Below are 13,889 nucleotides of genomic sequence, written 5' to 3' on the forward strand. Positions count from 1 at the left end.
CTGACGGGACAAAGCATCGAGAAAAAACATCATGGAAGTCAAGATTGATACTTTTAATACTTTTAAATAATGTGTGCTATGATCTTACATCAGATAAATAATGTAGGATGACATTTCCTAAACAGTTTGCATTGTTCTCATTTCAGCCCTCTTCTTAATTTGACAAATCCATTTCCTTTGTTCTAGGCAGCTGAAATTTCCATTTTTTAAGCATGACATTAAATATATGAGATGTTGTAATGAAATTCAGTTTCTAGCTCCGAAACTAAAGCTGCTTTTTATGGCAGTCTGCTGACATCTACAGTGGAATTGCCGCTGTCTAGTATTGACAATGTAGACTAATATTTTTGCTTCGAATTTCAGAAGTTAGTACAGCTCCACCAATGCACATGGGCGAGTATAACCAGAGACTTGTGGAAGCTAGTGAACAATTTAAGAAGAAGCAAGGAAAGGGCACTATAGATGTCTGGTGGCTATTTGATGATGGTGGTAAGAAGACCTGATACAATAATTGTATTTAAAATATTAAAGGCCCTAAATATAAGTACACTTTACCTCCAGCCTAAAAATATATTCATAAAACTCAGAACCCTCAATCTTAAAGGGAACCTGTCATGTCCAATAACACTATTAACCTACAGTATATAGCGTTAATATGCTGGTTAATAGTGTTATGAAGGTGCCTGGTCGGTGTACTGAAAATGAACTTTATTCCTCCCAGAAGCCACCAGCTTTCAGTCATACATGCGTGTCGGCACAGCTACAGTCACCGCTCACAGCACTGAGAGCAAAAGCTGTAAGAACATCCCAACACTGACCAACAGCAGAGCCGGCTGTCAATCAGGGCATGGGCTTGCTCACAGCCACCGCTCACAGAATAATGAGCCATGAGACTATAATTGCTCCAACCATGCCTGTATGACTGAAAGCCAGCTGCTCCCAGGAGGAATAAAGTTGCTGCACTTTCAGTACACCAGTTGGGCACCTTCATATTGTTGGTAACCTGCAGATTAACCTTATATCTGCAGGTTAACCGCATTATCCAACCTGACAGGTTCCCTTTAAACCCTTCCCTCAAATGGACATAATTGTGTGTCCATATTGTATATTATGTACTGCAAACGGATGTACAGTTATGTCTGATGAATGGCAAAGGTACAGGAGTGGTGCCTATGGCATCCGCAGAAGTTGCAGGCTGTTATTGGTGCCAAAATTTGAACCCCTTGGATGCCACTGTTAATAGTGACAGCGGTATGTGAGAGAATCTGACAAAGGGAGATTGGTCCCTTTGTCAGCCCATTGGTACTCGCGCGGGGTGCTGACGGGTTGCTATGGCAACCGGAAGTATGACAATGGCCTCTGTGCCTGACATGACCCTCAGCCAATCAGATCCTGCCCTACTCTATCCTGCCCTACCACTCTTTAAAAAAAACTACATTTAAAAAGCTATTCAAGATTTACTGTTACTTGCTCATGCCTCCTATGAATAATATAATTAAAAAATCAAAAAGTTATATGTACCCAAAAATGGTACCAGTAAAAACTACAGCTTGTCTCGCAAAAAAAAAGCCCTCATTATAGTTCCATCTACAGGAAAATAAGCAAGTTATGAGTGTCATGATATAATAACCAACAAAAAATATTTATATATTTTTATAATATCCTGTGCATATTATGTATATATATATATATATATATATACAGTACAGACCAAAAGTTTGGACACACCTTCTCATTTAAAGATTTTTCTGTATTTTCTTGACTATGAAAATTGTACATTTACACTGAAGGCATCAAAACTATGAATTAACACATGTGGAATTATATACTTAACAAAACAGTGTGAAACACCTGAAAATATGTCTTATATTCTAGGTTCTTCAAAGTAGCCACCTTTTGCTTTGATGACTGCTTTGCACACTCTTGGCATTCTCTTAATGAGCTTCAAGAGGTAGTCACCGGAAATGGTCTTCCAACAATCTTGAAGGAGTTCCCAGAGATGCTTAGCACTTGTTGGCCCTTTTGCCTTCACTCTGCAGTCCAGCTCACCCCAACCATCTTGATTGGGTTCAGGTCTGGTGACTGTGGAGGCCAGGTCATCTGGCGTAGCAACCCATCACTCTCCTTCTTGATCAAATAGCCCTTACACAGCCTGGAGGTGTGTTTGGGGTCATTGTCCTGTTAAAAAATAAATGATGGTCCAACTAAACGCAAAGCGGATGGAATAGCATGCCGCTGCAAGATGCTGTGGTAGCCATGCTGGTTCAGTATGCCTTCAATTTTGAATAAAACCCCAACAGTGTCACCAGCAAAGCACCATCACACCTCCTCCTCCATGCTTCATGGTGGGAACCAGGCATGTAGAGTCCATCCGCTCACCTTTTCTGCGTCGCACAAAGACACGGTGGTTGGAACCAAAGATCTCAAATTTGGACTCATCAGACCAAAGCACAGATCTCCACTGGTCTAATGTCCATTCCTTGTGTTCTTTAGCTCAAACTTGTCTCTTCTGCTTGTTGCCTGTCCTTAGCAGTGGTTTCCTAGCAGCTATTTTACCATGAAGGCCTGCTGCACAAAGTCTCCTCTTAATAGTTGTTGAAGAGATGTGTCTGCTGCTAGAACTCTGTGTGGCATTGACCTGGTCTCTAATCTGAGCTGCTGTTAACCTGCAATTTCTGAGGCTGGTGACTCGGATAAACTTATCCTCAGAAGCAGAGGTGACTCTTGGTCTTCCTTTCCTGGGGCGGTCCTCATGTGAGCCAGTTTCTTTGTAGCGCTTGATGGTTTTTGCAACTGCACTTGGGGACACTTTCAAATTTTTCCCAATTTTTCGCACTGACTAACCTTCATTTCTTAAAGTAATGATGGCCACTCATTTTTCTTTACTTAGCTGCTTTTTTCTTGCCATAATACAAATTCTAACAGTCTATTCAGTAGGACTATCAGCTGTGTATTCACCAGACTTCTGCATAACACAACTGATGGTCCCAACCCCATTTATAAGGCAACAAATCCCACTTATTAAACCTGACAGGGCACACCTGTGAAGTGAAAACCATTTCCGGTGACTACCTCTTGAAGCTCATCAAGAGAATGCCAAGAGTGTGCAAAGCAGTCACAAAGCAAAAGGTGGCTACTTTGAAGAACCTAGAATATAAGACATATTTTCAGTTGTTTCACACTGTTTTGTTAAGTATATAATTCCACATGTGTTAATTCATAGTTTTGATGCCTTCAGTGTGAATGTACAATTTTCATAGTCATGAAAATACAGAAAAATCTTTAAATGAGAAGGTGTGTCCAAACTTTTGGTCTGTACTGTATATATATATATATACACACATATACATATATATATATAGTTAGTTAGTTAGTAAAAGTGATCAAAAAGTCACATGTACCACAAAATGGCACCAATAAAAACTACAGCTTTTCAGGCAATAATAAACCCTCATAAAGCCCTGTTGATGGATAGTTGTGAAACTTTTGGCTCTCAGAATATGGCGACCCATAAACAATTAATTTTTCAAAAATGTTATTAATTGTACAAAAGTAATAAAAATAAATAAAACTATATGAATTTGGTAACGCCATATTTACACTGTCCCCCGGAATAAAGTTAACACTATATTTGTGCAGCACGGTGAACAGCGTAAAATTTAAAATTCAAATAATTGGGGAAGAATTGCTGTTTTGTTTACATTCCTTCCCATAAAGTTAATAAAAGATGGTTAATAAATTATATGTACCCCAAAATGATGTCATTGACAAATACAACACATCTCGAAAAAGAACAAGCTTTCATATGGCTGTGTTACCGAAAAAATAAAAAAGTCATGGTTCCCAGAAAGCAACAATAGAAAAGTGGGAAAAATGGTCAAAACTGGCTATTACACCAAGCGGTTAAACTATTTCCACCCAAAGGAGCCAAGGTTGTAAATATGGAAAGACCACAGACCTTAAATAGAGAAGATATCTAAATATCCCAAAACATAAAAGGTAAAGGTGGGCCACGGTTCTCAGATATTCTAAAAGACACTGCATGTTCACTGACCACTTGCTTGGCAATTATATATATATGTCCTTTATGAGAGACAGTGTATAATGTAAAACTAGAACTACATACAACATAAGGGATATTCCCAGAATCAGACAGAACCAATGGTGTCAAATAAAATTATTTTTTACAAACTAACCATTTATCTACGATTAGCCCACAACCCCCAGTGAGTTTTCCAATGTAAAAGGGCAGTCATATGATTCATTTAGCAGACCACCCAGTTTGTTCACTTAGTACTCCAAGACCAATAGAGGATCTGGAGTCAAAAATTACACAAGCAAATCACATAAGTTTACATTTTTGTCTTCCACACCCCAACCACTAGCTGGTGTAATTTGGGGAGAATATTGCAGAATTTCAGGGTAATTCAGGTCATAATTATCATAATGAGTTTTCTCAGCGTACCCACCAAGCATTCATTGCTTTATTTTTCAGGTTTGACATTACTTATTCCACATATTCTGACCCTGAGAAAGAAATGGAAGGATTGTAAACTGCGAATCTTTATAGGAGGAAAAGTGAACCGTCTCGAGGATGAAAAATTGATGTAATTATGCACATCTTTTGTCCAGCTTTATTTTATAAACTTCAAAGACTAAAAATCATCTTATGTAAATGCAACACGTCCTCATTATTCTTTTTAAAGACTCTAATTAAATGCTCATCAAATACATATATATTTATTTCTCCAGGGCCCAGGCATATTTTCCTTCTTGTAAGCCTTTTCGAGTGGAAGGAAAATATATCCTATCTAAAGTAGAATTTATGTTTGTAGCTTTTCATTTGGATGGAAATTAGTTAGGAACCACAGGCACATTACATTCATATTTTATTCTTTATCTTCACAGGATGGCCGCACTTCTCAGTAAGTTCCGCATTAAATTTGCCGATGTATATATTGTTGCAGACATTAACACTAAGCCAAGCAAAGAAAGGTATGTAACAGTGGTATATATTGTCAGATTTGCTGCATCAAAGTACAAAACTTTTATTACCTGTTTTATGGCTAGAGAAATCTCTGTATCCAGGAGGAACATAAAACTCATTTACCAATATAGCTATACAGGAGCCCCATGGATTTAGTACATTCGAAATGGTGTAACTGCACATTGGCTGTAAAGTTGTAGAGTGTTCATTAACCATGTAATTATTGTTATTTTACTAGAACATCATTGTTCTTGTTATTATTACCATTCTTTATTATTCTCAACAGTGCTTTATAATACATGTCCAATATAACATTTGTATGCAAACGCAAGGGATTTATTACTGTTGTCAGTCAATCACAGGATAATACCTGTCTATATGCGCCCAAGTGGGCTGGAAGGTACGGAAACCATATTACACAGCCGGCTTGACTGTTTCCTTAACTAATCACCTCTGGTCGCTGCATATAGGCAGGTATTCCCATATTACCAATTCATGGAATAGATGAGAATACCCCTTTAACTGTCAAATCTCAACAACATGGAGTGAATCAGAAACAGCACTCTTGTCTATGTCTGGTATCACATCATCCCAGTGAAGTGAGCTACCTGCAATATCTAACTCAGCCCACTGACGGGGATTATTTGTACATATTTATTTAAAAAAAAAGATCCTCCATCTCATACAGCCCCTATAAACACAGGTTTTCTCTTTAACAAGATACTGACCAAGGGTATTTTATTCTTGTCTTTAACCCTGCACCACTGAATATATAGTCTTCTCTTTCGCTGGCTACATACTGCTCAATGAGCTTTATGCAGTAAAGAAAAGCATCAGCAATGTTATGCTTCTGTAAGACCTGCAATCATATGATCGCCAGGTGTCTGTTTGGCATAGCAGAGGTGCTGGGTTCTAGCAGAGCTCTGTCAGTGACTTCTGTAAATGTAGTAAGTTGTTTTCCCCTGTAACTGGGGCTCTTATAGATGCCCAGTCACAGTGGAAAAAAAATGTACAATGAAGATAAAATATATATATTTATGTTACCCAGAGATCTTTTATGATCTCGTAGAAGACAAATTAAGTAAAATATGTTTATAACAATATGTTGCAATTCCAATGCTGAGAAGTGTGTGTATCTAATATGTACACACTCCTCAACATTGAAATTGCAACTCCAAGAAGGAAAAGTTGTAGAATTATTGGAATCACAGAATTGATAGACATGTTGATATTATGCAAATGATGAAAGAATGGAAACAAAATTTACAAAACATCTTGATTTCTACAGTATTGAGTATGAGCACCATGTGCAAAAATACCCACACTTATACGCCTTGACATGCTATGAATAAGGTTATCTGAAGAATATTCTGCCACACTGAGTACACTTCAGCACAGAAATCATCAAAATCCACTGCTGGCAGCACCCTTTACAATTGCCAACCAAGGATGTCCTATATGTGCATGATGGGAGAAAAGTCTGGAGATGCTGCAGGCCTTGGTAACACATTTAGACTGCACGAGCTGCTCATTTATATGTACCACAAAAGATCACTAAAAATAATACAATTTGTCCTGCATAAATTAATTGTCTGCTGAAAAGTGGAGAGGCAAATAATGAAAAAAAAGGGCCGTTCATTAATGACCCTTTTAAGTCTAGTTATTAAGGAGTTAAGACATGACATGAGTGGATCATCTTTACTGTGTGCAAACTTGACACACTGACTTTTCCTCCAACATGCAGTCATAATCAAAATGTAAGCAGTGGATTCCTCCTTCATAAAACTTTTTGCACAACCTTAGATTTGTGCACATAGAATACTAAACCGAAATCAGCATCCTGCGTACTTCTGTTGCTAAAGAAGCAGAGAGACTTTATGTTTAAAGGGTAGGTCTGGTTTCTTGTTTATTTTTAGGAAGGAAGAAAAGTTCTGCCTGCTGGAGTTTTTTTTTTTCTTTGTAAAAAAATAATACTAAATAGAAAAACAGAAACCAGTTGTACCCAATATAAATTAATGATGCCCTTCTGCTTCCATTTCAAACAGGAATGCACAAGATAAATTCATGTGAACAGAGTCTAACTTATCAAGTTAAAGGGGTTGTCCGGGCAAAATTAAAATTTTACAGGTGGTTTGATATATTAAAAAAAAAAAAAAACACTCCGCTATCGGTATTTACTTGGATCCAGTGCAGACTGCTTCAAGGTCTGCATTTACACAGGGAGATATCGATCCATCAGCAGCAGGAACAATTTAATCTGTGACTGTCGCGGTCAAGTGATTTCAATAGTGTGCCATCGGTGATATCAGCGATGACACGGCAGCAATCCTAGGTTGACCGCCGCAGACAATCCAGCTGCTGCAGCAACAATGTTGCCTCTCTTCCGGTGTAAACACAGGCCACGGAATGGCCTGCGCTGCATCCAGGTAATTTCGGTAGGTGAATATTGCTTTGTTTGTCTATTACCTAAACACTGGTAACATTTTAATTTTGCCTGGACAACCCCTTTTAGTGCACTGATACAATGTCTCAAAATATGCCAGAAAATGTCAAAATAGAATTTCCTTCCTCATAATTGGTGAAACGTACTGACTCCTGTATTTTTCATGTTTGAGTAGCTGGAAGTTCTTTGAAGAGATGATTGAGCCCTATAGACTCCATGAAAGCGCCAGTGATGTACCAACTGCAGAGAAAATAAGAAGAGAAAACCCATGGAAAATTACAGATTCAGAACTTGAACAGTTCCGAGAAAAGGTGTGTGAATTTTAGCATAATATAACTGCCACCTAACATTACTTGAGTGTATAATATTGACTTGGTCAGTAGTACCTTACACATAGCTCCCAACCGTCCAATAACGGCTCAGCTTTTCTCTTGGCTTCTATTTATACTCACCTCTCCGATGTCGGGGGTGTAGCTCCTCCTCCTTGGGGGGTGGGGCCACTCACTGGTCAGTGAATAAATTAAATTACATTGCTCACCTCTTTATTCTCCTGTGACCACACATGCCCAGGACTCGACCTGGGAACTCAGTTTCCAGAAGCTGAAGCTCTAACTATTGAGCTACTGCTCCCAATGGTGAACATAGGAGGATTTAGTTAACTTGACTCTACAATGCAGTCAATGAATGCAGAAGCAGCTCATACAAGTCCATAGAAATACATTGTGTATAACAATGTATTTTTATGGTACCTGTATACTAAGCAGAAGAAAATGATTTTTTTGGTCCTATAAATAAATTAGTGAATTTATGAGCAATTAAATATATATATATTTTTTTATTTTTTATTTTTTTTCTGTGAGTCCCTGGTCTAGAACCCACAAACTCAAAATATTACTGATACAGACACTTAACCTGCTGAGCCACCAGCTCTATTGAATTCTGTTGAATTCTGTCAACTTCATCTGTACTTCAAAATCTACCTAGGCTAGAAATACACTGCTGTGTACAATGAAGGTATTTTTATTAGTGATGGGCGAGCACTAAAATGCTCGAATGCTCGATGCTCGGGTCAAGCACATTGGAATACTCGGGTGCTCGACCTTAGCAACGAGCCCAATGTAAGTCTATGGGAAACTCGAACATTTTTCAGGCCGCCCTCCCCCCCAGCGGTCTGCAGAGGGCCTAAAAATTGCCCATATCGATGGGAACAGTGCTCAAATGACATGGGAACAGCATGGGGAAGACCCCTGGAAGCATTTCTGACTCCCAGGTTACTGCTGTCAACAACGTTGTCAGAGGTATTACGCCACTTTTACGGACTCACAATAAAACATACAAAAACAAAATCAAAATGTATTTTCCTGGGAAATATGTTAAGGAACATCCTTTCCCGGGGATTGACTTGTATATAAAGCAAAATAAATATTCTAAAACAAAAATGCTCTTCCACACCTTGGGCTATGTTCACACGTAGCGTTTTTGATGCGTTTTTGCACTTTTGCATTGCTTTCAACCAAGACAAATGCATTCACTGGGAAATGTCATTTTAACATTTTACAACCTTACCTGGCCATGTGGTGTGTGACACATCATCAGACACATGCAGACAGTGCTGAAAAGACATGGGAACAGCATGGGGAAGCATCTCTGACTCCCAGGTCACTGCCTATAAGTGTGCCCATCATAAGTGATCCTTGGTGCATGCGAAGATGCCTCCCGCTATGCACCTGTCATTGCAGACTTGCAACAATCACCGTCCACGTCCTTGTCCAAGTGCAGCGTTCAGTTGTCCCTACCCTACTCTTTGGAATGCAAGCGCAAGTATGCAGCCGGCCACCCACCCACAGTCTGCAATACTATACTGCCACATTTTGGACAGCTGCTTGCACTTGAAATGTGGCCTTTTAGGCTCGTGGAGGCGGAAGCTGTCCACAACCTTATGGCGGCGGCGACCAGGTATCCATACTCGGTCCCCAGCAGCTACTATTTGTCCCGGTGTCGTCTCCGCCTTCCACAAGCACGGGTCCCACAACATTACCCGTGCCTTCCCTAGTGCACTTACTGGGAAGGACCGCCTAACCACAAACATGTGGTCAAGTGAATGTGGCCAGGGATGGTACGAAGCCAGTCCACAGCTTGTCGGTGAGTTGTATTTCACCACAGCCATATTCTTTAGCTTGGTGAAAGGACTTGGGAAACCGTATCTACTCCAACTGTCATTTCTCCCAGGAAGTCCTCTGAACCTGCTTGCACTTGAAATGTGGCCTTTTACGCTCGTGGAGGTGGAAGCTTTTCACAACCTCATGCCGGCGGCCAAGTGTCCATATTTGGTCCCCAGCCGCTATTATTTCTCCCGGTATCATCTCCGCCTTCTACAAGCACGGGTTCCACAACATTACCCGTGCCCTCCCCAGTGCACTTACTGGGAAGGACCGCCTAACCACAAACACGTGGTCAAGTGAATGTGGCCAGGGATGGTACTAGGCCAGTCCACAGCTTGTCAGTGAGTTGTATTTCACCACAGCCATATTCTTTAGCTTGGTGAAAGGACTTGGGAAACCATATCTACTCCAGCTGTCATTTCTCCCAGGTAGTCCTCTAAAGCTGCTTGCACTTGAAATGTGGCCTTTTAGGCTCGTGGAGGCGGAAGCTTTTCACAACCTCATGCCGGCGGTGGCCAGGTGTCCATACTTGGTCACCAGCCGCCATTATTTCTCCCGGTATCGTCTCCGCCTTCCACAAGCACGGGTCCCACAACATTACCATTGCCCTCCCCAGTGCACTTACTGGGAAGGACCGCCTAAAGACAAACACGTGGACAGGTGAATGTTGCGAGGGATGGTACGGAGCCAGTCCACATTAAAAATGCAGCCATAGAGTGTCCGGGAACCTTCCCACACACTTTTCTTAGCCAGGGCTGCTTCTCAACAGGGTTGGACGGGTTCACTCGAGAATCCTTGGGTGGGCCTTGGCTTCTCCATCAGGAGAGTTCATGATAGGTGCAAACTTTGCAGCTGCTATGGGGCTTTTGAGCGGGGGAGAAAGGTGGGCCCTCAGAATTAAATCCTCTGGTGGGCCCAATGTTTTTCAGTCTGACACTGCTTCTCAGTGAGAGTTGTATTTCACCACAGCCATATTCTTTAGCTCGGTGAAAGGACTGGCATAGAGGGAAACAGTATCTACTCCGGCTTTCATGTCTCCTTCACCAGGTTCCACCCATTGTCACACATGACCATGCCTGGCTGTATGTTCAGCGGTAAGAGCCACAGATCAGGCTGCTGTGTTACAGCTTTCAAGAACACTGCAGCGCTGGGTGCTTTGTCACCTAAGCATTAAGCATGTTATCTTCAGCACAGCCTGTTGCCGCTTGGCCAAGGCAGTGCTGCAGTGCTTTCAGCTTGTGGCTGACGTGGTCATTTCGGAGATGTAGGAGGAGGTGCAGGAGCTGAACAATGTGATTACATTGAGGTTACATTGGCGACTCTGTTTTTTGTATTAAAGAAAGAGCCTACCGGGGTTTTTTTACGTTATTTTTTAAGACAAATGCATTCACCGGGAAATGTCATTTTAACATTTTATAACCTTATCTGGCCATGTGGTGTGTGACACATCATCAGACACATCCTGTTCCATTTATGATGGAGGGACTCTGAAATTCACAAAGCCTATTTTTATAGGGCCATCAGGAGGCCTTTACTATTCTTAAAGCGCCAGCAGTCGGCCCTCGCTATTGTTAGAGAGCCATCAGCCGGCTATGCTTTATTGTTCCCATTATTAACGAGTGGGTCTCCTATACTGTACTGTTATTGCATATGCAGTGACTGTAAGGGCTGCCAAAAATTCGGACGCAACCCAATACCCCTTTGAAGAGACATAGAGGAGGGTCTCAGTAAAAAAAATGTTTCCATTATAAAGGAGCGGGTCTCTTATAGTGGTAATGCCCATACTGTGACTGCAAGGGCTGCCAAAATTTGGGAAAAACCCCACTAACAATTTAAAGACACATAGAGCAGGGCCACAGTAATGATATGCTTCCATTACAAAGGAGCGAGTGTGCTATACAGTTATAGGGTATGCAGTGAGTCCAACGGCTGACAAAATTTAGGAAAAACCCCACTAACAATTTAAAGACACATAGAGCAGGGCCACAGTAATGACAAATTCCCATTAGAAAGGAGAGGGTCTCCCATACTGTTTTCCTATGCAGTGAATGCATAAGCTGCCAAAAATTTGGAGGCACTCCAATTCCCCTTGGAAGAGACATAGAGGTCGGAGAGCCTCCTAAAAACAATGTTCTCATAATTAGGAAGTGGGTCTCCCATAGTGTTTGCATTTGCAGTGAATGAAAAAGCTGCCAAAAATTGGGAGGCACTCCAATGCCCTTTGGAAGAGACGTAGAGGGCCTCCTGAAAAAAATGTTCCCATTATTAGGAAGTGGGTCTCCCACAGTGTTGACCTATGCAGTGAATGCAAGGGCTGCCCAAAATTGGGAGGCGCTCCAATGTCCCTTGGAAGAGAAGTGGAGGAGGGCCTCATAAAAAAATGTTCCCATTAGAAAGGAACGGGTCTCCTATACTTGTAATGCCCATGCACTAAGTGTATGGGCTGACAAACATTTACCTCTGGGGGTTTACATGAACATACTGTAAATATTTTTTTTTACGGGCATCATAAAGACCCTTTAAAAAAATAATGTGGGTGTTGCATCACGGACCACGGTCACCCTGGTGATATGGTGGTGGAGGATGAGGATGAGGAGAAGGAGGAGGACAAGAGCAAATAGCCAAACTCAGGAAGCGTATACCCATGTGTGGGTGTGAAGAGGTGCATGGGAATGCACCTCCCAAAAAAAGACACTGGAGTAGAATTTATGTTACGCTGCTATCATTTGGTGGTGTTGAGAAGTCTGGCCCAATCCAGCCCTTATTCATTTTTATAAGAGTCAGCCTGTCAGCATTTTCAGTTGACAGGCGGATGCGCTTATCAGTTATAATTACACCAGCGGCACTAAAAACTCGCTCTGACAAAACGCTGGTGGCAGGGCAGACCAGGACCTCCAAGGCATAGAGAGCCAGTTTATTCTATGTATCCAGCTTGGATACCCAATAATTATAAGGCACAGAGGAATCATGTTACTATGATGTTGGTACGGTCGGCAAGGTAGTCCCTCAGCATCTTCCCAAACACTTTGCACTCCTTGTAAGAGTACCCCGCACCTCAGGACCTGTGCGAAGGGAGAGGCTGAGAAAATTCTCCCAGAACTTTGACAGTGTTCCCCTGCTTCTGCTGGATTGAAGTTGTGTCTCTCTTGCCTGTAGTCCTTGGTTGTCCAACGAACTATGACCTCTGTGGCCAGCGTTTTCAGATGGGAATTTTTTTAATAGTTTTGCATCAAGGGCCTTCTGGTACTGCCCCATTTTTGTAGACCTGTCTGCCTCAGGAATAAGAGATATAAAAATCTCCTTGTAGCGTGGGTCTAGAAGTGTCACCAACCAGTAATGACTGTCATCCAAAATTTTGAGAACGTGAGGGTCATGGGAAAGGCAGCGTAACATAAACTCAGCCATGCGTGCCAGACTGCTAACAGGCAAGACTTCCGCGTCCTTACCAAGAGGACAAGTGACCATGCTCTCTTCCCTCTCCTCCTCCTTTCTGTCCTCAGGCCATCCACGCTTAACAGACGGTACGACAGTTGTGCAGGTAGTACCATCTATAGCGCATGAAACTAGCTGCTGTTCTTCCTCCTCCTCCTCCTCTTCCTCACTGTCACCCAATCCACATTGGGATGAGATGAGGCTGGGCTGTGTGTAATCACCCTGTATGGTTCCTTGCTTCATCTCATCGTGCTCCGCCTGCAATGCATGCTCTTTGATTGTGAGCAGAGAGAGTTTTAAAAGACAGAGAAGCGGGATGGTATCACTAATTATGGCGTCATCGCCGCTCACCATCTTGGTGGAGTCCTCAAAGTTTTGGAGGATGGTACATATGTCTGACATCCATGTCCACTCCTGAGGTCTTATGTGTGGAGTCTGAACTGAATACTGACAGTCTTATTGATGCTGGTACTCAACAACTGCCCTCTTCTGCTCACAAATCCTTCCCAACATCTGCAGTGTAGAGTTACAATGCGTGGGGACATCACACACCAGTCTGTGAGCTGGAATCTGCAAACGCTGCTGAAACACAGCAAGGGCGGCAGAAGCTGTTAGAACCCTCCTGTTTGTTTTTTTCCCATCTTGTGTTTTGCGGTCACATGACCATCTGCCTTTATATTCCAGCTCCGTCCTTTTGGCTGTGCTGGACTTCAGTGTTTGACTGTTTCTCTAGCCAGGTGCTTCGGTGCCTTTCTCTGTCAGTTCGCTTGGTCCTTCTGGGACCTCTAGTACCTTTTTGTCAGTTTGTCTTTTTGTGTTCTGCAACAACTTCTCTGTTTAGGATTTGTCCCATTTTTGTCCCAGT

General features: G+C 41.9%; 1 protein-coding gene across 3 annotated transcripts in view; it reads left to right on the forward strand.

The window, feature by feature from the left end:
• SLC12A1 (solute carrier family 12 member 1) overlaps positions 1–13,889 on the forward strand; it is a 183,997-nt gene that overhangs the window by 156,736 nt on the left and 13,372 nt on the right. For all 3 annotated transcript variants that reach the window (XM_073653066.1, XM_073653067.1, XM_073653068.1), the window contains 4 exons: positions 364–489; positions 4,496–4,607; positions 4,909–4,995; positions 7,606–7,741. In XM_073653066.1, the coding sequence (XP_073509167.1) occupies positions 364–489; positions 4,496–4,607; positions 4,909–4,995; positions 7,606–7,741 (461 nt within the window). The remainder of the gene's footprint in view (positions 1–363; positions 490–4,495; positions 4,608–4,908; positions 4,996–7,605; positions 7,742–13,889) is intronic.

Source organism: Phyllobates terribilis, unplaced genomic scaffold (genome assembly GCF_046119375.1).
Source record: "Phyllobates terribilis strain yellow unplaced genomic scaffold, ASM4611937v1 Scaffold_11__3_contigs__length_659146591, whole genome shotgun sequence".
In the NCBI taxonomy this organism is placed as follows: domain Eukaryota; kingdom Metazoa; phylum Chordata; class Amphibia; order Anura; family Dendrobatidae; genus Phyllobates; species Phyllobates terribilis.